This window comes from Salmo salar, chromosome 18, assembly GCF_965601325.2.
Source record: "Salmo salar chromosome 18, fSalSal1, whole genome shotgun sequence".
NCBI classification, from domain to species: Eukaryota; Metazoa; Chordata; class Actinopteri; order Salmoniformes; family Salmonidae; genus Salmo; species Salmo salar.
In genome coordinates, this window is record NC_138308.1 from 86,667,838 (window position 1) to 86,694,011 (window position 26,174).

The 26,174-nt window shown below is 41.3% G+C and overlaps 1 protein-coding gene across 3 annotated transcripts in view; it reads left to right on the top strand.

Moving 5' to 3' along the window:
* Nucleotides 1–24,970, top strand: part of ripk3 (receptor-interacting serine-threonine kinase 3) — a 25,453-nt gene extending 483 nt beyond the window's left edge. The window contains exons 2-15 of one of the 3 annotated variants that reach the window (XM_014156393.3): nt 839–1,076; nt 1,786–1,976; nt 2,382–2,517; nt 2,635–2,823; nt 16,927–17,075; nt 19,369–19,418; nt 19,528–19,683; nt 19,830–19,912; nt 20,127–20,190; nt 20,278–20,339; nt 21,167–21,206; nt 21,372–21,541; nt 21,968–22,010; nt 24,393–24,970. In XM_014156393.3, the coding sequence (XP_014011868.1) occupies nt 1,819–1,976; nt 2,382–2,517; nt 2,635–2,823; nt 16,927–17,075; nt 19,369–19,418; nt 19,528–19,683; nt 19,830–19,912; nt 20,127–20,190; nt 20,278–20,339; nt 21,167–21,206; nt 21,372–21,541; nt 21,968–22,010; nt 24,393–24,565 (1,473 nt within the window). In that variant the 5' untranslated portion in view covers nt 839–1,076; nt 1,786–1,818 and the 3' untranslated portion in view covers nt 24,566–24,970. 3 annotated transcript variants of the gene reach the window in all.
* Nucleotides 24,971–26,174: the final 1,204 nt, after the last annotated feature.

Consider the following 26,174-nt stretch of genomic DNA (forward strand, 5'->3'; position numbering starts at 1 on the left):
TATTAAATATCTTTGGTGCTTTCGAATTATGTGTTGTTGACCTACATAAATATCAGATTCGAAGTGACTGAACACACTTGTACATAACATCAACATGCTGTCGTAAAATCCCTAACTTTGACAGAACATAAATGCGCAGATACACCAGGCTGTACGATAAAAGAAAAAACGAGAATTAACAGTCGTCACTAGTTACCACATCCACAAAGTTACAAACCCTGCCTATTTCTACAATTTATCTCCTTAGATCTTTACTTCGAAAAACCTTACCTTAACTCTAACCGTAACCACACTGCTAACCGTATGCCTAACCATAACGTTAAATTAGGACCAAAAAGCACATTTTTGATTTCATGAATTTTTACGATATCTTCAATATTTACTTTGTAGCTGTGCTGTCTAGCGGAAACCAAAATAAACCGAGCGATCAGGGAAATTCCATTTACGTCACGTGCAACATAAAAACTTCCCTTTCCATAGATCGGTGGTACCGCTGTAAACTAAAATTAACTTCGTCTTGTAATTAATTATTTGCTACAATCTAGTAGTCAGTCAATAATAATGGTTGTCAGCTGAAGTAGCCTAAGGCCATAACAATACATAATTGGTACATAATCATAATTTGCCTAAAATAGGCTATGTAGTGGAATTTCAAACTATTATTCAAAAAAAGAAACGTTATTTTCAAAACACACCGCATTAGGAAATGTTTCTAAAATTGCTCCATATAATAAAAACATGTCATTGTCAATGATTCGAAGAAAAGGCTATTTAGCTTACTAAAACATTTTACAACTGTGACTAATCAGGTTATCTTCACCTTCACTCTATTTCGCAGCCAGGTGAGGCACCCCTGCTCTGTCACTCAATCAGCGCGTCATCCTCTGATTCTGCAAACTCTTGATGGGAAGTGAAAGAAGTTTATGAGAAGTACACCGCCATTAGAAAAGATATCTCGCAGAAAATGAACTGACATATTTTTAACACAACCGGTTTGATCATTTTCGCTGCTATTTCATTGCAAAATAGTGTTTTTAATAACACCCATTGTTATAAAGAGCATGAAAACTACAAAGGTAAGCATGGTTCTGTTTGGTTCTGTGATTTTTTTCTTATTTTTATTGAATGGTAGATTACAATTGAGGAAGTTAAGAGTACGAAGGAAAATACCATTATAGTTGAGAGATTGAGTCTTTACTCTCTCTCTCTTTCAATTAAATACAATTCAAAGGGCTTCATTGGCATGGGAAACATAATGTTTACATTGCCAAAGCAAGTTAAATAGATAATAAACAAAGTGAAATAAACAATCCAAAATTAACAGTAAACATTACACTCACAAAAGTTTAAAAGGAATAAAGACATTTCCAATGTCATATTAGTGTTATAACGATGTGCAAATAGTTAAAGTACAAAAGGGAAAATAAATAAACATAAATATGGGTTGTATTTACAATAGTGTTTGTTCTTCACTGGTTGCCCATTTGTTGTGGCAACAGGTCACAAATCTTGCTGCTGTGATCGAACACTGAGGTATTTCATCCAATAGATATGGGAGTTGATCAAAATTGGATTTGTTTCTTTCTCTCTCGCTCGCTCTCCCTCCTTTGTCTATTTTCTATTTCTGGCTTTAGGGTATTCTTTATGGTTTTCTGTTCTTCTCACTTTGGCACACTAGCTACAGTAAATCAGTTACTTTGTGCAGTATTGTAGCCTACATTCTGTACATTCTATTGTACACCATCACACATGCTGTAACAATCCATTGTTTCACTTGTGGTTTAGTTGCAGTATATCTCCTTGGCCTCCTGGTGAAAGATGGAACTGTCCAGTTGTCCGGCTCCGTTGCTGATTGGTGATGACAGACTGCAGAACTGGTGTGTGATTGGCTCAGGAGGGTTTGGACAGATCCACAAGGCCAGACATGTAGAGTGGGGGTTGGACGTGGCCATCAAGTTGTTGCATTATGATGACGGGTAAGTATTGTCTATTTCACAACTTTGCATAAAAGTACTTTCTTGAGTTGAGTGCATATTCATATTGTAGCGTCCATAGTTAACCCAACACCTATTGATCTCATCAAGGGGTTCGGATCTCTTGGTGTAACGACTGTTATTTGACCTGGGTTCAAGTATTGGCCCAGGCAAATCCCACATTTTCCTCAATAACATGTTGCCTATATCTCTGACAATTATTTTGTCCCTCCACACATACACCTCTACCTACCTACCCATCACACACACACACACACACACACACACACACACACACACACACACACACACACACACACACACACACACACACACACACACACACACACACACACACACACACACACCTACCTCTACCTACCCATCACACACACACATACACACCAGCTCCAGCTCATCTCTGCTCAGAGAGGCAGACCTAATGCGCCAGGGGGGGAGCTCATATGTCCTCAGGATCCTAGGGGTGTACCAGGGACGGCCCCCAAGCTCCGGCCTCTCCACCCACTTGGGGCTGGTCATGGAGGTAAATAATACCTACTGTGAATAAGTCTGACTTAGTGACTCAGAACATGCATGGGTGGTAATTAGGAGCATATACAATGTGTGGGTATTTATTATTTTATTTATAATATTTCTACAGTTTATGGAGAGGGGGTCCCTGGCGACCCTCCAGGAACGTCTCTCCGGCCCCCCACCCTGGCCCCTGTCCTTCCGCCTGGCCCACCAGGTGGCTCTGGGCATGAACTTTCTCCACCATCTCGATCCGCCCCTACTGCACCTGGATCTCAAGCCCAGTAACGTGCTGCTGGATGACAGCCTCCATGCCAAGGCAAGTCCCAGGCTCCTTGGTTTGATACAGTACCAGTCAAAAGTTTGGACCACCTATACATTAAAGGGTTTTTCTTTATTTTTGACTATTTTCTACATTGTAGAATAGTAGTGAAGACATCAAAACTATGAAATAACACATATGGACTCATGTAGTAACCAAAAAACAAATCTAAATATATTTTATATTTAAGGTTCTTCAAAGTAGCCACCCTTTGCCTTGATGACAGCTTTGCACACTTTTCGCATTCTCTCAACCAGCTTCATTAGGTAGTCACCTGGAATGCTTTTACAACAATCTTGAAGGAGTTTCCACATATGCTGAGCACTTGTTGGCTGCTTTTGCTTTACTCTGCGGTCCAAGTCATCCCAAACCATCTCAATTTGGTTGAGGTCGGGTGATTGTGGGGGCCAGGTCATCTGATGTAGCACTCCATCACTCTCCTTCTTGGTCAAATAGCCCTTCCAAATCAAATCCAATTTTAACCTGTTGAGGACCTGGTGAAAAATAGTTGATTGTTTGAGAAATTGAAATTATTAGATTCTTGCAGTTTTGAATTTCCCGCCATGGTCTCTTGACAATAAATCCCATTTTAAATCCCATTTATTGTCAAGAGACCATGGCGGGAAATTCAAAACTGCAAGAATCGAATAATTTCAATTTCTCAAACAATCAACTATTTTTCACCATTTGAAAGATAAACATCTCCTAAATCCAACCACATTGTCCGATTTCAAAGAGGCTTTACGGCGAAAGCATAAAGTTAGGTTATGTTAGGAGAGTACATTGAAAATAGCTGTGTGTAATGTTTTGTCAATTCAAAGACAGGCGTCACCAAAAGCAGATAACCAGCTAAAATTATGCACTAACCTTTGACAATCTTCATCAGATGACACTCCTAGGACATTATGTTATACAATACATGCATTTTTTGTTCCATCAAGTTCATATTTATATCCAAAAACAGCATTTTACAGTAGCGGTGAAATTCAGAATTTTTTTTCCCTCAAATGCTTGCGGTGAATCAGCGTTACAATTTACAAAATTACTATTTGAAAACATTGGTAAATTATAATATTGTCATTCAAAGAATTATAGATTAACATCTCGTAAATGCTACCGCATTGCCAGATTTCAAAATAACTTTACTGGGAAATCACACTTTGCAATAAACGGGGTGCTATGCTAAGAACAATAGGCTAGGATATACAGGTTAGCACCATCTAATATCAATAATACTATTGTAAATAAAACCTTACCTTTGATTATCTTCATCAGAAGGCACTTCCAGGGATCCCAGGTCCACAACAAATGTGGTTTCTTTCGACAAAGTTCATAATTTATGTCCAAATAACTCCAAGTTGTTCCATGTTGTTAGGCTTCTCAAAATGTAGGGGGGGGGGGGAGTCACGACGAAAAGTAAAAAAAAAAATCTATTTACGTTCGTTCAAACATGTCAAACGTTAAGAATACATTCTTATTTACAATGACTGCCTACCAAAAGGCAAAAGGCCTCCTGCAGGGATGGGGGCTGGGATTAAAAATAAATAAAAATATAGGACAAAACACACATCACGATAAGCGAGACAACACAACACTACATAAAGAGAGACCTAAGACAACAACATAGCATGGCAGCATCACATGACAACTCAGCATGGTAGCAACATGACAATAACATGGTAGCAACACAACATGGCAGCAGCACAAAACAGGGTACAAACACTATTGGGCACAGACAACAGCACAAAGGGCAAGAAGGTAGAGACAACAATACGTCATGCAAAGCAGTCACAACTGTCAGTAAGAGTGTCCATGATTGAGTCTTTGAATGAAGAGATTGAGATTAAACTGTCCAGTTTGAATGTTTGTTGCAGCTCATTCCAGTTGCTAGCTGCAGCAAACTGAAAAGACGAGCGACCCAGGGATGTGTGTGTTTTGGGGACCTTTAACAGAATGTGACTGGCAGAACAGGTGTTGTATGTGGAGGACGAGGGCTGCAATAGATATCTCAGATAGGGGGGAGTGAGGCCTAAGAGGGTTTTATAAATAAGCATCAACCAGTGGGGTCTTGCGACGGGTATACAGAGATGACCAGTGGTAGTATAGAGTGCAGTGGTGTGTCCTATATGGAGCATTGGAGGCAAATCTGATGGCCGAATGGTAAAGAACATCTAGCCGCTCAAGAGCACCCTTACCTGCCGATCTATAAATTACGTCCCCGTAATCTAGCATGGGTAAGATAGTCATCTGAATCAGGGTTAGTTTGGGAGCTGGGGTGAAAGAGGAGCAATTACGATAGAGGGAACCAAGTCGAGATTTAACTTTAGCCTGCGGCTTTGATATGTGCTGAGAGAAGGACAGCGCACCGTCTAGCCATACTCCCAAGTACTTGCATGAGGTGACTACCTCAAGCTCTAAACCCTCAGAGGTAGTAATCACACCTGTGGGAAGAGGAGCATTCTTCTTACCAAACCACATGAACTTTGTTTTGGAGGTGTTCAGAACAAGGTTAAGGGCAGAGAAAGCTTGTTGGACACAGCTTTGTTGTAGAGCATTTAACACAAAATCCAGGGGCCAGCTGAGTATAAGACTGTATTATCTGCATAAATGGATGAGAGATCTTCCTCAAATCAAATCAAATTAAATGTATTTGTCACATACACATGGTTAGCAGGTGTTAATGCAAGTGTAGCGAAATGCTTGTGCTTCTAGTTCCGACCATGCAGTAATATCTAACAAGTAATCTACCAATTCCACAACAACTACCTTGTACACACAAGTGTAAAGGAATGAATACGAATATGTACATAAAAATATATAAATGAGCGATGGCCGAACGGCGTAGGCAAGATGTAATAGATGGTATGGAGTACAGTATATACATATGAGATGAGTATCGTAGGGTATGAAAACATATAAAGTGGCATTTTTTAAGGTGGCTAGTGATACATTACATCAGGATGGCATAGAGTACAGTATATACATATGAGATGAGTAATGTAGGTTATGAAAACATTATATAAAGTGGCATTGTTTAAAGTGGTTAGTGATACATCTATTACATCAAGATGGCAAGATGCAGTAGATGGTATAGCGTACAGTATATACATATACTGTAAACATTTTCTAATATAAATAATATAAAGTGGCAAGTGATAAATTGATTACATCAATTTTCCCATTATTAAAGTGGCTAGAGATGAGTCAGTATGTTGGCAGCAGCCACTCAATGTTAGTGATGGCTGTTTAACAGTCTGATGGCCTTGAGATAGAAGCTGTTTTTCAGTCTCTCGGTTCCAGCTTTGATGCACCTGTACTGACCTCGCCTTCTGTCCTTGCTGTCCTTGATGATCTTTTTGGCCTTCCTGTGACATCGGATTGTGTAGGTGTCCAGGAGGGCAGGTAGTTTGCACCCGGGGATGCGTTGAGGAATGTTATTGATTTAAATATTGTATAAGAGAGATTTGAACAATGGAGCTAGCAAGCTTGTAGTCCTAAAAATGGAAATGTGTAACAGAGATGACCAGTTTACAGAGTAGTATATTTATTTACATTAGTGTGTAACAGTTGTTTATTTCTGGTATGTGGCTTTGCTATTCGTAGTGTAGTATTGTTAAACTTGTGAAGCAATGGAACAGTGAATTCAGGGTTTATGAACTTGTTGTGCCAGTGGTGGAGAAGTAAGAGTGGCGCAGACCCTCTACTACTTCATATTGCTAGAGATCCATGTTACAGGATCATTCTAATGGTCTTTATATTTTACATATACACGTGAAAGTGTTATTGGTTGTGATTTCATGATTTTCATCGTGATAATTTAGGGGTTTTCCACTTTTTTTAAACTTCTTACATCTAGACGTTCCGCTAGCGGAACACCACTCCAATATCCAATGATAGGGCGTGGCGCGAAATACAAACTCCTGGAAAATCCGAAAACTTAAATTTTTCAAACATATGACTATTTTACACCATTTTAAAGACAACACTCTCCTTTATCTAACCACACTGTCCGATTTCAAAAATGCTTTACAACGAAAGCAAAACATTAGATTATGTCAGGAGAGTACCCAGCCAGAAATAATCAGACACACATTTTTCAAGCTAGCATATAATGTCACAAAAACCAAAACCACAGCTAAATGCAGCACTAACCTTTGATGATCTTCATCAGATGACACTCCTAGGACATTATGTTATACAATACATGCATGGAAAGTTCAATCAAGTTCATATTTATATCAAAAAACAGCTTTTTACATTAGCATGTGACATTCAGAACTAGCATTCCCACCGAACACTTCCGGTGAATTTACTAAATTACTCACGATAAACGTTCACAAAAAACAAAACAATTATTTTAAGAATTATAGATACAGAACTCCTTTATGCAATCGCGGTGTCCGATTTTAAAATAGCTTTTCGGTGAAAGCACATTTTGCAATATTCTGAGTAGATAGCCTGGCCATCACAGGCTAGCTATTTTGACACCCACCAAGTTTGGTACTCACCAAACTCAGATTTACTATAAGAAAAATTGGATTACCTTTGCTGTTCTTCATCAGAATGCACTCCCAGGACTGCTACTTCAATAACAAATGTTGGTTTGGTTCCAAATAATCCATAGTTATATCCAAATAGCGGCGTTTTGTTAGTGCGTTCAAGACACTATCCGAAGGGTAACGAAGGGTGACGCGCCGGCGCGTATCGTGACAAAAAAATTCAAAATATTCCATTACCGTACTTCGAAGCATGTCAAACTCTGTTTAAAATCAATTTTTATGCGATTTTTCTCGTAAAATAGCGATAATATTCCGACCGGGAGACGTCGTTTTCGTTCAAAGACTGAAAATGTAAAATGGCCTCTTCACGTGCATGCGTGCGCCCGTTTCATTGTTCTCAGATCGACCACTATCCAAATGCGCTACTGTTTTTCAGCCAGAGACTGCAGAGTCATCATTCAACGTTCTGGCGCCTTCTGAGAGCCTATGGGAGCCTTACAAAGTGTCACGTTACAGCAGAGATCCTCTGTTTTCAATAAAGAGGCTAAAGAAGGCCAAGAAATGGTCAGAGAGGGCACTTCCTGTTTGGAATCTTCTCAAGTTTTGGCCTGCCATATGAGTTCTGTTATACTCACAGACACCATTCAAACAATTTTAGAAACTTTAGGGTGTTTTCTATCCAAATCAAGCAATTATATGCATATTCTAGTTTCTGGGCAGGAGTAATAAACAGATTAAATCGGGTACGTTTTTTATCCGGCCGTGAAAATACTGCCCCCTATCCATAACAGGTTAAATAATTATGATTAGATCCACCATTGAGCACAAAAACAACACTTGTTAAAGAATATTTCACATAGAAATAACATCTGTCAGACAAACCATGCCTGACAACATGATCCAAAATACATATTTTACATGTCAGATTAAATACCACTGTGTGTGTCAACAACATACGTGTGTGTGTGTGTGTGTGTGAGTGAGAGAGAAAAGTATATTGCATGTGCTTTCCAATAGGTTATACCGGCACATCTCCTCGTGAGACAGGTTAGTTTTACCCTACTGATGATGAAAACTATAAATTCCACTAGATTTCCAACTAAGGAAGTCTCTAGCCTTACAGCATTGTGTCAGGTTCACTGTTGCCCTCCTTACACACTTGAACATAAAACAAGTATTGATTACATTCTTGGCAAATGCTTTCTGGAGAGCCTTCCGGTTATGGGCGGAGCAGCTGCCGTACCAGGCGGTGATACAACCCGACAGGATGCTCTCGATTGTGCATCTGTAAAAGTTTGTGAGTATTTTTGGTGACAAGCTGAATTTCTTCAGCCTCCTGAGGTTGAAGAGGTGCTGCTGCGCCTTCTTCACCACGCTGTCTGTGTGGGTGGACCATTTCAGTTTGTCCGTGATGTGTATGCCGAGGAACTTAAAACTCTCCACCCTCTCCACTACTGTCCCGTCAATGTAGATAGGGGGCTGCTCCCTCTGCTGTTTCCTGAAGTCCACGATCATCTCTTTTTGTTTTGTTGACATTGAGTGCGAGGTTATTTTCCTGACACCACACTCCGAGGGCCCTCACCTCCTCCCTGTAGGCCGTCTCGTCGTTGTTGGTAATCAAGCCTACCACTGTAGTGTCGTCTGCAAACTTGATGATTGAGTTGGATGCGTGCATGGCCACGCAATCGTGGGTGAACAGGGAGTACAGGAGAGGGCTGAGAACGCACCCTTGTGGGGACCCAGTGTTGAGGATCAGCGGGGTGGAGATGATGTTACCTACCCTCACCACCTGGGGATGGCCCGTCAGGAAGTCCAGGACCCAGTTGCACAGGGCGGGGTCGAGACCCAGGGTCTCGAGCTTAATGACGAGTTTGGAGGGTACTATGGTGTTAAATGCTGAGCTTTAATCGATGAACAGCATTCTTACATAGGTATTCCTCTTGTCCAGATGGGTTAGGGCAGTGTGCAGTGTGATGGCGATTGCGTCGTCTGTGGACCTATTGGGTCGGTAAGCAAATTGGAGTGGGTCTAGGTAGGGTGGAGGGATATGGTCCTTGACTAGTCTCTCAAAGCACTTCATGATGACGGAAGTGAGTGCTACAGGGCGGTTTTCATTTAGCTCAGTTACCTTAGCTTTCTTGGGAACAGGAACAATGGTGGCCCTCTTGAAGCATGTGGGGACAACAGACTGGGATAAGGATGGATTGAATATGTCTGTAAACACACCAGCCAGCTGGTCTGCGCATGCTAGGACCAGCCAGGGATGCCGTCTGGGCCTGCAGCCTTGCGAGGGTTAACACGTTTAAATGTTTTACTCACGTTGGCTGCAGTGAAGGAGAGTCTGCAGGTTTTGGTAGCGGGCCGTGTTAGTGGCACTGTATTATCCTCAAAACGAGCAAAAAAGTTGTTTAGTCTGTCTGGGAGCAAGGCATCGTGGTCCGCGACGGGGCTGATTTTTCTTTTGTAGTCCGCGATTGACTGTAGACCCTGCCACATACCTCTCGTGTCTGAGCCGTTGAATTGCGACTCCACTTTGTCTCTGTACTGACGCTTAGCTTGTTTGATTGCCTTGCGGAGGGAATAGCTACACTGTTTGTATTCGGTCATGTTTCCGGTCACTTTGCCCTGATTAAAAGCAGTGGTTCGCACGTTCAGTTTTGCGCGAATGCTGCCATCAATCCACGGTTTCTGGTTGGGGAATGTTTTAATAGACGCTGTTGGTACGACATCACCGATGCACTTGTTAATGAACTCACACACCGAGTCAGCGTATTTGTCAATGTTGTTGTTCGCAGCAATGCGGAACATATCCCAGTCCACGTGATCGAAGCAATCTTGAAGCACGGAATCCGATTGGTCCTACTGCCTGAGCTATGTTGTTGATGTAAATTGAGAAGAGCGTGGGGCCTAGGATTGAGCCTAGGCAGTGGCTGAGACAGCATATTGTCTGACTTTATACACTGCACTCAGAGACACCAATACTCCTTAACCAGCCCACAAGAATGGAATGGTCTACCGTATCAAAAGCTTTGGCCAAGTCAATAAAAATAGCAGCACAATATTGCTTAGAATCAAGGGCAATGGTGACATCATTGAGGACCTTTAAGGTTGCAGTGACACATCCATAATCTAAGCGGAAACCAGATTGCATACCCGAGAGAATACTATAGACATCAAGAGAGCTAGCCAGTTCATTTTTGACAAGTTTTTCCAACACTTTTGATAAACAGGGCAAAATAGAAATAGGCCTATAACAGTTAGGATCAGCTTGATCTCCCCCTTTAAATAAAGGACAAACTGTGGCTGCCTTCCAAGCAATGGGAACCTCCCCAGAGAGGAGAGACAGGTTAAAAAGGTCAGAGAGAGGCTTGGCGGTTATAGGGGCAGCAACCTTAAAGAAGAAAGAGTCTAAACCATCTGATCCAGATGTTTTTTTGGGGGTCAAGTTTAAGGAGCTTCTTTAGCACCTCGGACTCAGTGACCACCTGCAGGGTGAAACTTTGTAGCGGTAAAGGGGAAAAAGAGGGAGGAGCATCGGGGCTTTTAAAAAAAAAAAATTATTTCACCTTTATTTAACCAGGTCGGCCAGTTGACACCAAGTTCTCATTTACAACTGTGACCTGGCCAAAATAAAGCAAAGCAGTGCGACAAAAACAACAACACAGAGTTACACATAAACAAACGTACAGTCAATAACACAATATAAAAATCTATATACAGTGTGTGCAAATGTAGAAGAGTAGGGAGGTAAGGCAATAAATAAGCCATAGAGGCAAAATAATTACAATTTAGCATTAACACTCGAGTGATAGATGTGCAGATGATGATGTGCAAGTAGAGATACTGGGGTGCAAAAGAGCAAGAAGATAAATAACAATATGGGGATGAGCTAGTTGGGTGTGCTATTTACAGATTGTCTGTGTACAGGTACAGTGATCGGTAAGCTGCTCTGACAGCTGATGTTTAAAGTTGGAGAGGGAGATATAGGTCTCCAGCTTCAGTGATTTTTGCATTTCGTTCCAGTCATTGGCAGCAGAGAACTGGAAGGAATGTTGGCCAAAGGAAGTACCTAGCAAAGACTTATAGATGACCTGGAGCCAGTGGGTTTTTGCGACGAATATGTAGCGAGGGCTAGCCAACAAGGGCATACAGGTTGCAGTGCTGGGTAGTATATGGGGCTTTGGTGACAAAATGGATGGTACTGTGATAGACTACAGCCAGTTTGCTGAGTAGAGTGTTGGAGGCTATTTTGTAAATGACATAGCCGAAGTCAAGGATCGGTAGGATAGTCAGTTTTACGAGGGTATGTTTGGCAGCATGAGTGAAGGAGGCTTTGTTGCGAAATAGGAATCCGATTCTAGATTTAATTTTGGATTGGAGATACTTAATGTGAGTCTGGAAGGAGAGTTTACAGTTTAACCAGACACCTAGGTATTTGTAGTTGTCCACATATTCTAAGTCAGAACTGTCCAGAGTAGTGATGCTAGTCGGGTGGGCAGGTGCGGGCAGCAATCGGTTGAAGAGCATGCATTTAGTTTTACTAGCATTTAAAAGCCGTTGGAGGCCACGGAAGGAGTGTTGCATGGCATTGAGGCTAGTTGCATTGGAAGGGGTGGTTGATGAGGAAATGTTGAACAGGCAATCAGGCATTGCTGTGTCAAATAGGAATCCTAACTTAATGAAGTCGTGATTAAAAAGCTCAGCCGTGTGCTTCTTGTCAGTAACAACCACATCATCAACATTAAGGGACATGGGCAGCTGTGAGGAGGAGGGTTTATTCTCCAGGTATTTAACCTTTTTCCAGAACTTCTTGGGGTTAGACCCACAGAGAGAAAACTGCTCCTTAACCTCTATGGGCTAGGTGGGACGCTTGCGTCCCACCTACTCAACAGCCACTTTTTTCCTGTGGCGCGATTTTCAAAACCTTAAAAATCCTATTACTTCAATTTCTCAAACATATGACTATTTTACAGCTATTTAAAGACAATACTCTCGTTAATCTAACCACACTGTCCGATTTCAAAAAGGCTTTACAACGAAAGCAAAACATTAGATTATGTCAGCAGAGTACCAAGCCAGAAATAATCAGACACCCATTTTTCAAGCCAGCATATAATGTCACCAAAACCCAGAAGACAGCTAAATGCAGCACTCACCTTTGATGATCTTCATCAGATGACAACCCTAGGACATTATGTTATACAATACATGCATGTTTTGTTCAATCAAGTTCATATTTATATCAAAAACCATCTTTTTACATTAGCATGTGACGTTCAGAACTAGCATACCCCCCGCAAACTTCCGGGGAATTCGCTAACATTTTACTAAATTACTCACGATAAACGTTCACAAAAAGCATAACAATTATTTTAAGAATTATAGATACAGACCTCCTCTATGCACTCGATATGTCCGATTTTAAAATAGCTTTTTGGTGAAAGCACATTTTGCAATATTCTAAGTACATAGCCCAGGCATCACGGGCTCGCTATTTAGACACCCGGCAAGTTTAGCACTCACCATAATCATATTTACTATTATAAAAGTTTGATTACCTTTTGTTGTCTTCGTCAGAATGCACTCCCAGGACTGCTACTTCAATAACAAATGTTGGTTTGGTCCAAAATAATCCATCGTTATATCCGAATAGCGGCGTTTTGTTCGTGCGTTCCAGACACTATCCGAAATGGTAAAGAAGTGTTGCGCGCATGGCGCAATTCGTGACAATAAAATTCTAAATATTCCATTACCTTACTTCGAAGCATGTCAACCACTGTTTAAAATCAATTTTTACGCCATTTTTCTCGTAGAAAAGCGATAATATTCCGACAGGGAATCTCCTTTTCGGCAAACAGAGGAAAAAATCACAAAGGCGGGGGCGGTCGGGTCACGCGCATAAGCCCAGAGTCCCTTGATCGGCCACTTGAGAAAGGCGATAATGTGTTTCAGCCTGGGGCTGGAATGACGACATTCTGTTTTTTCCCGGGCTCTGAGAGCCTATGGAAGACGTGGGAAGTGTCACGTTAGAGCAGAGATCCTTAGTAAAAGATAGAGATGGAAAAGAAGTTCAAGAAATGGTCAGACAGGCCACTTCCTGTAAAGGAATCTCTCAGGTTTTGACCTGCCATTTGAGTTCTGTTATACTCACAGACACCATTCAAACAGTTTTAGAAACTTTAGGGTGTTTTCTATCCATATGTAATAAGTATATGCATATTCTAGTTACTGGGTAGGAGTGGTAACCAGATTAAATCGGGTATGTTTTTTATCCAGCCGTGTCAATACTGCCCCCTAGCCCTAACAGGCTAAAGTAACTAACTTTGGCCTTCCAGATAGCCTGAGTGCACTTATTTCCCATTTGCCTGAACAAGAGCCAGTCAGCCTGAGTATGCATGTGCCGAGCCTTTCGCCAAATGCAATTCTTAACTTTTTATTTATGTATTTTACATTTTTGTATAATTTTTCATTTTTATTTAATTTAAATGTTTTACTTTTTACCCCTTTTTCTCCAAAATGTTGTGGTATCCAATTGGTAGCTACAGTCTTGTCTCATCGCTGCAACTCCCGTACGGACTCGGGAGAGGCGAAGGTCGAGAGCCATGCTTCCTCCGAAACACGACCCAGCCAAACCGCTGTGCTTCTTGACGCAATGCCAGTTTAACCCAGAAGCCAGCCATACCAATGTGTCGGAGGAAACACCATACACCTGGCGACCGTGTCAGCGTGTATGCGCCCGCCACAGGAGTCCAAATGCAATTCTTGAGTTGGTGTAACTCAGCAAGATCACGATCGAACCAGGGGCTGAACCTGTATTTAATTCAAATTTTCATTATGGGGTTGTGTTTGTTAATAATATCACTGAAAATATCAAAAAAGAAGGTCCAAGCGTCTTCGACAGAGGGGATCAAGCTGATTCCAATTTACAGAGGCCAGGTCATGAAGGAAGTTTTTTAGCAAGCGTCTGACAAATCAGGACAAGCCGTTTCACTGAGCAGCCATTACGAACACAGGCTGTAAAACAGTGATCACTAAGGTCATTACAGAAAACATCAGACTGATACCTGTAAGGATTATTTGTGAGGATAACATCGAGGAGAGTAGCCTTTTCTTGGTGTTTGGAGTCATACCTTGAGGGATTGGTAATAATCTGAGAAAGAGTTAGGGAGTCCCAATGCTTTAGGACTTGGTCAGGTGGTTTAAGTATGTCCCAGTTTAGATCACCTAGCAGGACAAATTCAGACTTAGTGTAAGGAGCCAGCAGAGAGCTTAGGGCAGATAGGGTACAGGCCGGTGCTGATGGAGGACGATAGCACCCAGTCAACAAAGAGCTATTTGAAAGTTGAATGCTTAAAACCAGCAAATAAAATTGTTTGGGGACAGACTTGGTGGAGACAACAGAGCACTGAAGGTGATCCTTGGTAAAGATTGCCACTCCCCCACCTTTGGAAGATCTGTCTTGCCGTAAAGGTTATAACCAGAAAGGTTAACATCAGTATTCAAAACACTCTTCCTTAACCACGTCTTAGTAATGACCAACACATCTGGATTGGAGCTGTGAAGCCACACTTTCAATTGATACATTTTAGGAAATAAACTTCTAGTGTTAACGTACAGAAAACCCAGGCTTTTACGAGAGCAGAAATTCTTGAAACACTAATCAGAGCACAAGTCAGAATTGGGGCTAGAAACAGTAGATGGGCCAGGGTGTACATGCACATTTCCAGATATCATCAACAGTAATACAATCAAGGTACAACAGAGGACAGGGAGAACTCTGCAGTGCTGATTTATGACATTTGAATGTGCATTAGATTGTAACAAGATCATATTATACAGCAATTTCATCAGGTAATGCAGAGGAGGTGTACACAGAGGAGGTTATACACAGCCTGGAGGTGTGTTTTGGGTCATTGTCCTGTTGAAAAACAAATGATAGTCCCACTAAGTGCAAACCAGATGGGATGGCGTATTGCTGCAGAATGCAGAGACAGCCATGCTGGTTAAATGTGCCTTGAATTAAAAATAAATCACTGACAGTGTCACCAGCAAGCACCCCCACACCATCACACCTCCTCCTCCATGCTTCACGGTGGGAACCAAACATGTGGAGATCTTCCGTTTACCTACTCTGCGTCTCAAAAAGACACAGCGGTTGGAACCAAAAATCGCAAATTTGGACTCGTCAGACCAAAGGACAGATTTCCACCGGTCTAATGTCCATTTCTCGTGTTTCTTGGCCCAAGCAAGTCTCTTCTTCTTATTGGTGTCCTTTAGTAGTGGTTTCTTTACAGCAACCATGAAGGCCTGATTCACACAGTCTCCTCTGAACAGTTGATGTTGAGGTGTGTCTGTTACTCTGTGTAGCATTCATTTGGGCTGCAATCTGAGGTGCAGTTAATTGCCGATTTCTGAGGCTGGTAACTTATCCTCTGCAGCAGAGGTAACTCTGGGTCTTCCTTTCCTGTGGCGGTCCTCATTAGAGCCAGTTTCATCATAGTGCTTGATGGTTTTTGCGACTGCACTTGAAGAAACTTTCAAAGTTTTTAACATTTTCAGAATTCACTGACCTTCATGTCTTAAATTAATGATGGACTGTCATTTCTCTTTGCTTATTTGGGCTCCCAAGTAGCGCAGCTGTCTAAGGCACTGCATCTCTGCATCTCAGTGTTAGAGGCGTCACTACAGACCTTGGTTCGATTCCAGGCTGTATCACAACCGGCCTTGATTGGGAGTCCCATAGGGCGGCGCACAATTGGCCCAGAGTCGCCCGGGTTAGGGTTTGGCCGGGGTAGACCGTCATTGTAAATAAGATTTGTTCTTAACTGACTTGCCTAGTTAAATAAATAGTGCTATCTTCTATATACTAACACTACCTTGTCACAACACAGCTGATTGGCTCAAAGGAAATTCCACAAATTAACTTTTAACAAGGCACACCTGTTAATTGCAATGCATTCCAGATGATGACCTCATGAAGCTGGTTGTGAGAATGCCAAGAGTGTGCAAAGCTGGCGTCAAGGCAAAGGGTGGCTACTTTGAAGAATCTGAAATATAAAATATATTTTGATTGAACACTTTTTTAACATTTTTTTCTACGTGATTCCATATGTTTTATTTCATAGTTTTCATGTATAATGAAAACTATTTCACATGTATAATACATACTTGTACATCTGTGAAATAGGACAAGTATAAGCACCCACCAAAGAATAATTATTACACTTGTGTTGTTGAATGTTGATCCCAACTCCCGAGTCTGTCTCCTGATTCTATTCTGTCAGCATTCACTCGGTCATTCTGAAAGTTTTTCTCCTAATGCCAGAAATGCAAACGACGATGTGGTCGTCGATGGAGCTGCCCAAAAATGTTTCCAGCCAACGGGAAAACCAGAACCTCTTCAATTTGAGCCAGATTGACAGCGCTCTGACCCAATGAGAATGGGGCGGGGGGGGGGGGGGGGGGGGGGGGGCACCAAGAGTGGCCAATCATATTCAGGGTCGGCTGGTGCAGAGATATGTCCCCCCCATGCCCCTCCCTTGGCAATTTCACCAATGATTGTGATATTATTCTCTCTTTCTCCTCTCTCCTCTCTCTCCAGCTGACAGATTTCGGCCTAGCCAGGGTTTACCACAGCATTTCCAAAGCGAACAGGAACGACACGGGAGAGGACGGCGGAACATTAAGTTACATGCCACCAGAGGCTTTTGACATGACATACAAGCCCACCCACGCCTCGGATATCTACAGGTAAGTATACACCATTGATACAATTGACATTTCACTGTTTCTCAAGGCATCATTCAGGATAATAAAACAGTTTACAGCAGGTATAGAACGTGCAGCGAAATGCTTGTGAACTGAATGGATACATATAGTGCCTTCAGAAAGTTTTCACACTCGTAGATTTTTTTCCACATTATGTTGTGTTACAGCCTTAAAATGGACTACATTGAGATTTTGTGTCACTGGCCTACACACAAAGTGGAATTATGTTTTTCAAAAGGTTTACAAATTCATAAAAAATGAAAAGCTGAAATGTCTTGAGTCAAGAAGTATTCAACCCCTTTGTTATGGCAAGCCTAAATAAGTTCAGGAGTAAAAATTAGCTTACAAAGTCATATAAGTCATACACTGTGAGTGAGTGTTTTAAAATAATTTTTGGATGACTACCTCATCTGTTAATTAAACTTTGGATGGTGTATGAACACACCCAGTCACTACAAAGATACAGGCATCCTTCCTAACTCGGGGAGGAAGGAAACCGCTCAGGGATTTCACCATGAGGTCAATGGTGATTTATAAAACAGGTACAGAGTTTAATGGGAAAGGGGGATCCCTAGTCAGTTGCATTCAACCAAAATGTGTCTTTCGCATTTAACCCAACCCCTCTGAATCAGAGAGGTGCGGGGGGCTGCCTTAATCGACGTCCATGTTATAGGTGCCCAGGGAGCAGTTGTTGTGGGAGTTAACTGCATTGCTCAAGAGCAGAACGACAGTATTTTCCACCTTGCCAGCTTGGGATTCGAACAAGCAACCGCTATGCTACCTGCCGCTCTTCAATGGCTGTAATAAGAGAACTGAGGAGGGATCAAGAACATTGTTGTTACTCCACAATACTAATCTAATTGACTGAGTGAAAAGAAGGAAGCCTATACAATATTCCAAAACATGCATCCTGTTTGCAACAAGGCACTAAAGTAATACTGCAATAAATGTGGCAAAGCAATTCACTTTTTGTCCTGAATACAAAGTGTTATGTTTGCGGTGTTAGGTTCTAAATAAACAGATTAAAACTCACGGATTCTTAATAAAGCTCAAACCAAGTTTATTCACGCACTGGGTCATATACAGTCTTATACAGCTGCATAAGAGAAAGACATATTTCCACCAGTGGCATTATGTATATCCCAATTTGGGTGGAGTCTCCTCCTTCTGCCTAAACATTACATCTTTATTGCATGTCAGGAAGTTAAGTAATGCGGGCAATAAACTGTTCCTTCTCCCTTAATCTGACCTGATCTCGGCCCCCTTCCTCACTAAACCACATCTCTCCATGCTTATCAGTGCCTGTAAACATATGATTGCCTTTCCTTTACTCAGCACATTCTAAGCTTAATTGCCTCCACTATATACATTCCTCCTACAGATAACCATTAACTTCTGGTGTAGAAACCAGACTATGGCACTCAATATTCCAATAGGATACCTGATAATTAACAATATTTCAAGTTTAGAGTCAGAACTCATCAGGGGCAAATACAATACAACACATTACTGAATACCACTCTCCATATTTTCAAGCATAGTGGTGACTGCATCATGTTATGGATATGCTTGTAATCGTTAAGGACTGGTGAGTTTCAGGATAAAAAAACCTGAAATTGAGCTAAGCACAGGCAAAATCCGATAGGAAAACCTGTTTCAGCCTGCTTCCACCAGACACTGGGAGATGAATTAATCTTTCAGCAGGACAATAACCTAAAACACAGGGCCAAATATACACTGGAGTTGCTTACCAAGAAGACAGTGAATGTTCCTGAGTGGCCGAGTTACAGTTTTGACTTCAATCTGCTTGAAAATCTATGGCAAGACCTGAAAATAGCTGTCTCGCAATGATCAACAACCAATTTGACACAGCTTGAAGAATTTGGAAATTAATAATGGGCAAATGTTACACAATCCAAATGTGTGGAAAGCTCTTAGAGACTTACCCAGAAAGACTCACAGTTATAATCGCTGCCAAAGGTGATTCTAAAATGTATTGACTCAGGGTCTTGAATACTTATCCAATCAAGATATTTTTGTTTTGAAAATTAATATTATTGTTGTGATTCCATTTTTTTACAAAGGTTAAGAATGTTTCTTCCAAGTTGACATTACAGAGTATTTTGTGTAGATCGTTGACAAGAAATGACAATTAAATCATTTTAATCCCACTTTGTAACTCAACAAAATGCGGAAAAAACTTTGTGATGGCACTGTAGTAGGAGAAAGATACGTTACATGGCTATCATGATGATTATTGTTCTCTTTCTAACAGCTATGGCATACTCCTGTGGTCCATCATCACAGGCAAAGAGCCATATCCTAGTGAGTGACTAGTCCTAACACACAAACATAAATACATTTACCCATCAAAGATATACCCACTTCCCTCGAATTCACAACCCTCCCTCTCCTCCTCCTCCCCTCCCCCTAGACGCCCGGTCCAGTTTGGTGCGGTTCCGGATCCCACAGGGGGATAGACCCTCTCTGGATGCGTTGGACAGGGACCAGGTCGAAGGGCTGGGGGAACTGGTGGAGCTCATGGAGAGATGCTGGGATACAAAGCCCACCCTGAGACCCACATTCCTGCGTAAGACAAGAGCCTGGAGGGGAGTGGATATGTTACAAATAAAATTTGTGCAATATGTTATGATTTTTTTTTGTGCTTATGATCCCGAAGTACATCTTTAACCCATATTTTCTTGTGACCCATGGCTCTATTTTTTTGGTGTTCAGACTGCCTTGCTGTGACAGAGAAGATGTACGAGAAACACAAACAAGGGATAAATGATGCCGTCCATCAAGTGCAGAAAAAACTGGTACTGAAGATGACCCTGTCATTCGAAGCTTTCAGTACCGTAACAGTACTAGTCAACTTTATTAAACAACTATGTCTACCTCGCAATCTAACTCCCACCTCTGTCTGTCTGTCTGTCTGTCTGTCTGTCTGTCTGTCTGTCTGTCTGTCTGTCTGTCTGTCTGTCTGTCTGTCTGTCTGTCTGTCTGTCTGTCTGTCTCTCTCTCTCTCTCTAGGACTCAGAGAGTGATCAGAGTATTACATCCGCTGTTGCTGCCCTGCATATCTCACAGCCATCAGGTACAACCCTTTATAACTCGATACATTTGCCAAAAATCTTAAATTACCACTGCAGTTATCATTCATTTATTCATTCACCTTTCACAGGAATTCCAAAACACAAAGTGAAAATCTCTGATCGTGTAAAGAGTGAACCTCCCCCAACACAGGTATGTGATGTATGGTGAATTTGGCCTTTAACACTGGTCAGTTTTGAATTTTCCTCAGTAATGGTTATGGTTAGGATTGGGGGAGGGGACGCTGATCCTAAATCAGTACCTAGGGGAAAACTTCCCCCCGGAACCAGGTATGGGTCTAAAGTTAATAATTTGATATATTTTGCACCAGATGCTCAAATAGGAAAATGGAAAATTGGTTTCTGATAAATATAAATACAAATAAATAAATATTATACAAACATTACACAGGACCTATTTTCTTCTTCCTATATTCAAGGAAAAACATCTTGTGTATGAGAAAACAGAGTGGCCTACACAGAGTAACATGAGTCTACATTCTTATGTAACATGTAACATAACAGTTGTGACATGGTGGTGTTATGGGTATTGTTAGGTTCTAAATAGAGTAAAACACATGGGCGCTTAGTAAAGCTCAAACCAAGTTTATTCACCCACTGTGTCACACAGCTGCATAAGACCAAGACATATTCACACAAGCGCTGGTATTTAAACCTTTCTTCCTAACATCACTGAACAGCCAATACATCTCTGTTGCTAGACAGAACTTTAGTGATATCTGTTCTTCCTCACCTTATCTGACCTGACCTCAGCGACTTGTACCAGACTGTGGCCCTTTTCCTTTCCGTAGGATCCCTGATGTCTAACAATAGCATATTCGGACAGAATGTAAACGTTCTACATTCCCCTCAGTGACATGAATAAGGATATTTCATATTTTCAAGTTTCGAAGTCAGAACACATCTGTATAATCGACCAAAGGTAAAAAACTTGACTTCCTGTTCTTGTGTTTGCTACAGGAAACGGCTGGTAGTTTGACCTCAAAACAGAAATATAAAGGTATACGCAAGGAAGTTGTCGTGGGTGGTCGCCTGGTAACCAACAAGGGCTTGTCATGGGAGGTTATCTGGTAACCAATGAGGGAAACATTTCTGGCCCTTAATGTTTGAATCCAAAATGTATTATCCTTTCACAAGATTCTTGTGATTTTTTTGCCCCTCATAGAGTATCCATCCGTTCAGCACACACCCCTGCCAATGAGATGGCCAGATGCAGATCCGGTCACTTCTTCAACCAATCACAAACCAAAGATGTTCCCCCCTGTATCCAATCATGACTGCAAAACAACAGCTTCCCGCTCTGCATCTAATCAAAGTTCAGCAGTCAATTTTCAGGTACAGAGTCATGTTTCTGTATGGAAACGTGTTCCCAAAATAACCGTTATATAATAATAGAATAGTGAAGTGAACACTCTGCTGAATCATTGAAACCAATGTCATGACTAAAGCTCAGGTCATAGGCTACAATGTGACCAAGTACTAAACTTTAGACATAGGAGTTACCACAGCCATTCTCAGAGATACCTAACTCTACTGAGCTAGGCAAATCAGCTTTTATTTTTCGTGCACCTCATTTGTGGAACAATCTTCGAAATGTTCTTCTTTTCTTTCTGCTTACATTTTGTATTTACATTTTGATGTGTGTATTTTCTATACTTTATGTAATTTAAGGCTCATCTGTAAAGAGACCTTGGTCTCAGTATGACTCCCTGATAAAATAAATAAAAATGATAATATTTACTCTCTAATTTCTCCTTTCAGCGCCTGTGTTCCGCTCCAGTTACCCCATCCAATTATCCCACAGGTATTACTTTCAGTCTATTTACATTCTATGTGTCTATTGGTTAAAGGTAAAGTCCACCCAGTTACATATCGGTCTCCTTACCCTGGAAGCAGTGACTTCAGTGCCTTCAGAAAGTATTCAGACACCTTGACTTTTTCCACATTTTGTTACGTTACAGCCTTATTCTAAAATGTATTATTAAACAATCCTCAGCAATCTACAAACAGTACCCCATAATAACAAAGCGAAAACTGTTTTTTAGAAATTTCAGCAAATGTATTAAAAATAATAAACAGGAATAGCTTATTTACATAAGTATTCAGACCTTTGCTATGAGACTCGAAATTGAACTCCGTTGCATCCTGTTTCCATTGATTATCCTTGATGTTTCTAAAACTTGATTGGAGTCCAGCTGTGGTAATTTAAATTGATTGGTCATTATTTGGAAAGGCGCACACACCGGTCTATATAAGGTCCCACAGTTAACAGTGCATGTCAGAGCAAAATCCAAGCCACCAGGTCGAAGGAATTGTCTGTAGAGCTCCAAGACAGGATTGTCTTGAGGCACAGATCTGGGGAAGGGTACCAAAACATTTCTGCAGCATTGAAGGTCCCCAAGAACACAGTGGCCTCCATCATTCTTAAATGGAAGAAATTTGGAACCACCAAGGCTCTTCCAAGAGCTGGCCATCCGGCCAAACTGAGCAATCGGTGGAGAAGGGCCTTGGTCAGGAAGGTGACCAAGAACCCGACGGCCATTCTGACAGAGCTCTAGAGTTCCTCTGTGAAGATGGGAGAAACTTCCAGAAGGACAACCATCTCTGAAGCACTCCAGCAATAAAGCCTTTATGGTAGAGTGGCCAGACGGAAGCCACTCCTCAGTAAAAGGCACATGGCAGCCCGCTTTGAGTTTGCCAAAGGGTACCTAAAGACTCTCAGACTATGGGATACGAGATTCTCTGGTTTGATGAAACCAAGATTGAACTCTGGTCTGAATGCCACGTGTCATACCTGGAGGAAACCTGGCCCCATCCCTACGGTGAAGCATGGTGGTGGTAGCATCATGCTGTGGGGATGTTTTTCAGTTAGTCAGAATTGAGGGAAAGATGAACGAAGAAAAGTACAGAGAGATCCTTGATGAAAACCTGCTCCAGAGTGCTTAGGACCTCAGACTGGGGTGAAGGTTCACCTTCCAACAGGACAACGATCCTAAGCACACAGCCAAAACAACTCAGGAGTGGTTTCGAGACAAGTCTCTGAATGTCCTTGAGTGGCCCCTGCCAGAGCCCAGACTTGATCCCGTTCAAACATTTCTGGAGAGACCTTAAAATTGATGTGCAGCAACGCTCCCCATACAACCTGACAGAGCTTGGGAGGATCTCCAGATAAGAATGGGAGAAACTCCCCAAATACAGGTGTGCCAAGCTTGTAGCATCATACCCAAGAAGACTTGATGCTGTAATCACTGCCAAAGGTGCTTCAACAAAGTACTGAGTAAAGGGTCTGAATACTTATGTAAATGTGATATTTCCGTTTTTTATTTGTAATAAAAATGCTAACATTTCTAAAAACCTCTTTTGCTTTGTCATTATGGGGTATTGTGTGTAGATTGAGGGAAAAAAACTATTTAATACATTTTTGAATAAGGCTGTAACGCAACGAAATGCGAAAAAAGTCAAGGGGTCTGAATTCTTTCTGAAGGCACTGCATGGACAACGTATGACAGGAATCCATGCTTTGGTTTAGTTTCTCTGGCACTGTTTACACGTGGTAACATTTTAGCATTTGTGGCACAAATACCATTCAAGTCATGAGACCGATATTAGTATTTTCCGCGCATTATGTTCAAATCATCTATAAGTTACTTTTTTGAGCTTCACTATCAATTTAGAATCTTTCGGGTGATTTGGAAATGATGCGAGAAAAATGCTAATATCGGTACCATGACTTGAATGGGATTTGTGACACAAATGCTAAAGCATTAGCATGTGGAAACAGTGCCAGGGAAACTAAACCAAAGCATGGATTGCTGTCATACCTTGTCCATAGACTGCTTGCAAGGTAAAGAAACCAATACGCCATTTTGTAATTTGGGTGAACCATCCCTTTAAGAGGTGTTTAAAATATCTGGCTTTTTCCCAAGTCTTTCCATGCTTCTAAGTGTCAGAAGGAAGCATTCCCTTTTTTTGAAGACTTTTCGAAAAGAAAGAAATGAGTGACAATTGAGATATAGCTGGGTGAATATCAAAAGTATTTCCTTTATTACTTGCCTCCTAAGCACGCATTGGAGGAGAAGGTCTGAGGGGAGAGACATGGGACCTTCTTTTCCAATGCTTATTGTGGATGACGTGAGGAATCAAGGACAGACTATTAAGATACACCCATAACCTCTTTCTCATCCAGGGGGATTCTCCATCAACATGAGCAATGTGGAAGGACTGCAGTTTGGTGACAATAACTACATGTTCATCGGGTCGCCACAACTCAGTAAACGCCACAGAAACCCCACAGCCCCATCTAGAGTTAACTACGCACCAGTGAAGCCAAGAAACCCTAAAGCTCCAGAGCCATGGTGAAGTCGCCAACACTCCCAGCCCTATGCCCGTGTACAAATCTCTGCCAGAGACCGAGGTTCACTCTTTGTCTCTCATCTTAACCTGTCAGCCCCTCTGTTTCTAGTCTGTCTGTAATAAAAACACAATATATTGAGATTCACTCTCCTTAAAAAAAAAAAGAAACCATAAATGATAATTCTCTTTTTTTATTACTTCTTTGTAACATTTTGAATGATGAAATCCTGTGCAGCTAGAGAGCATGGATTGATCCATCTTTGTCCTTTTTATTCTGTTACATTTGCCCATGAGGGACTGGTCTGCACTGACGTCCTAAAGAAACTATCTTTAATATCTTTGCATTAAAAAAAGTTCTCAATTTGTTGAGCTTCAGGGAAGTCAGTAAAAAGCTCAGCTTTACGGAATGACCATCAGTGTTTTCATCTGTCCTACCACTAGAACAAGTCTATTTTTCCCTTTTATAATGTTTGTTGTGTTTTTGTAACCCTTATCCAAAGAGACAATAGAATTTATGAATAGATTGGCGTTCCAATGACATTGATATGACGTATGTATGGTTCATACAGTTGAAGTCAGAAGTTTACATACACTTCGGTTGTAGTCATTAAAACTTGTTTTTCAAATTTCTTGTTAACAAACTATAGTTTTGGCACATTGGTTAAGACATCTACTTTGTGCATGACACAAGTCATTTTTCCAACAATTGTTTACAGACAGATTATTTCACTTATAATTTACTATATCACAATTCCAGTGTGTCAGAAGTTTACATACACTAAGTTGACTGTGCCTTTAAACAGCTTGGAAAATCCCCAAAATTATGTCATGGCTTTAGAAGCTTCTGATAGGCTAATTGACATCATTTGAGTGAATTGGAGGTGTACCTGTAGATGTATTTCTAGGCCTAAAAAAAGTATCTATATCCACAGTAAAACGAGTCCTATATCGACATAACCTGAAAGGCCGCTCAGCAAGGAAGAAGCCACTGCTCCAAAACTGCCATAAAAAGCCAGACTACGGTTTGCAACTGCACATGGGGACAAAGATCATACTTTTTGGAGAAATATCCTCTGGTCTGATGAAACAAACATAGAACTGTTTGGCCATAATGACCATTGTTATATTTGGAGGAAAAAGGGGGAGGCTTGCAAGCCAAAGATCACCATCCCAACTGTGAAGCACAGGGGTGGGAGCATCATGTTGTGGGGGTGCTTTGCTGCAGGAGGGACTGGTGCACTTCACAAAATGGATGGTGTCATGAGGAAGGAAAATGATGGTGATATATTGAAGCAACATCTCAAGACATCAGTCAGGAAGTTAAAGCTTGGTCGCAAATGGGTTTTCCAAATGGACAATGACTCCAAGAATACTTCCAAAGTTGTAGCAAAATGGCTTAAGGACAACAAAGTCAAGGTATTGGAGTGGCCATCACAAAGCCCTGACCTCTATGCTATAGAAAATTTGTGGGCAGAATTGAAAAGCGTGTGCGAGCAAGGAGGTCTACAAACCTGACTCAGTTACAGCAGCTCTGTCAGGAGGAATGGGCCAAAATTCACACAACTTATTGTGGGAAGCTTGTGTAAGGCTACCCAAAACGTTTAAAGGCAATGCT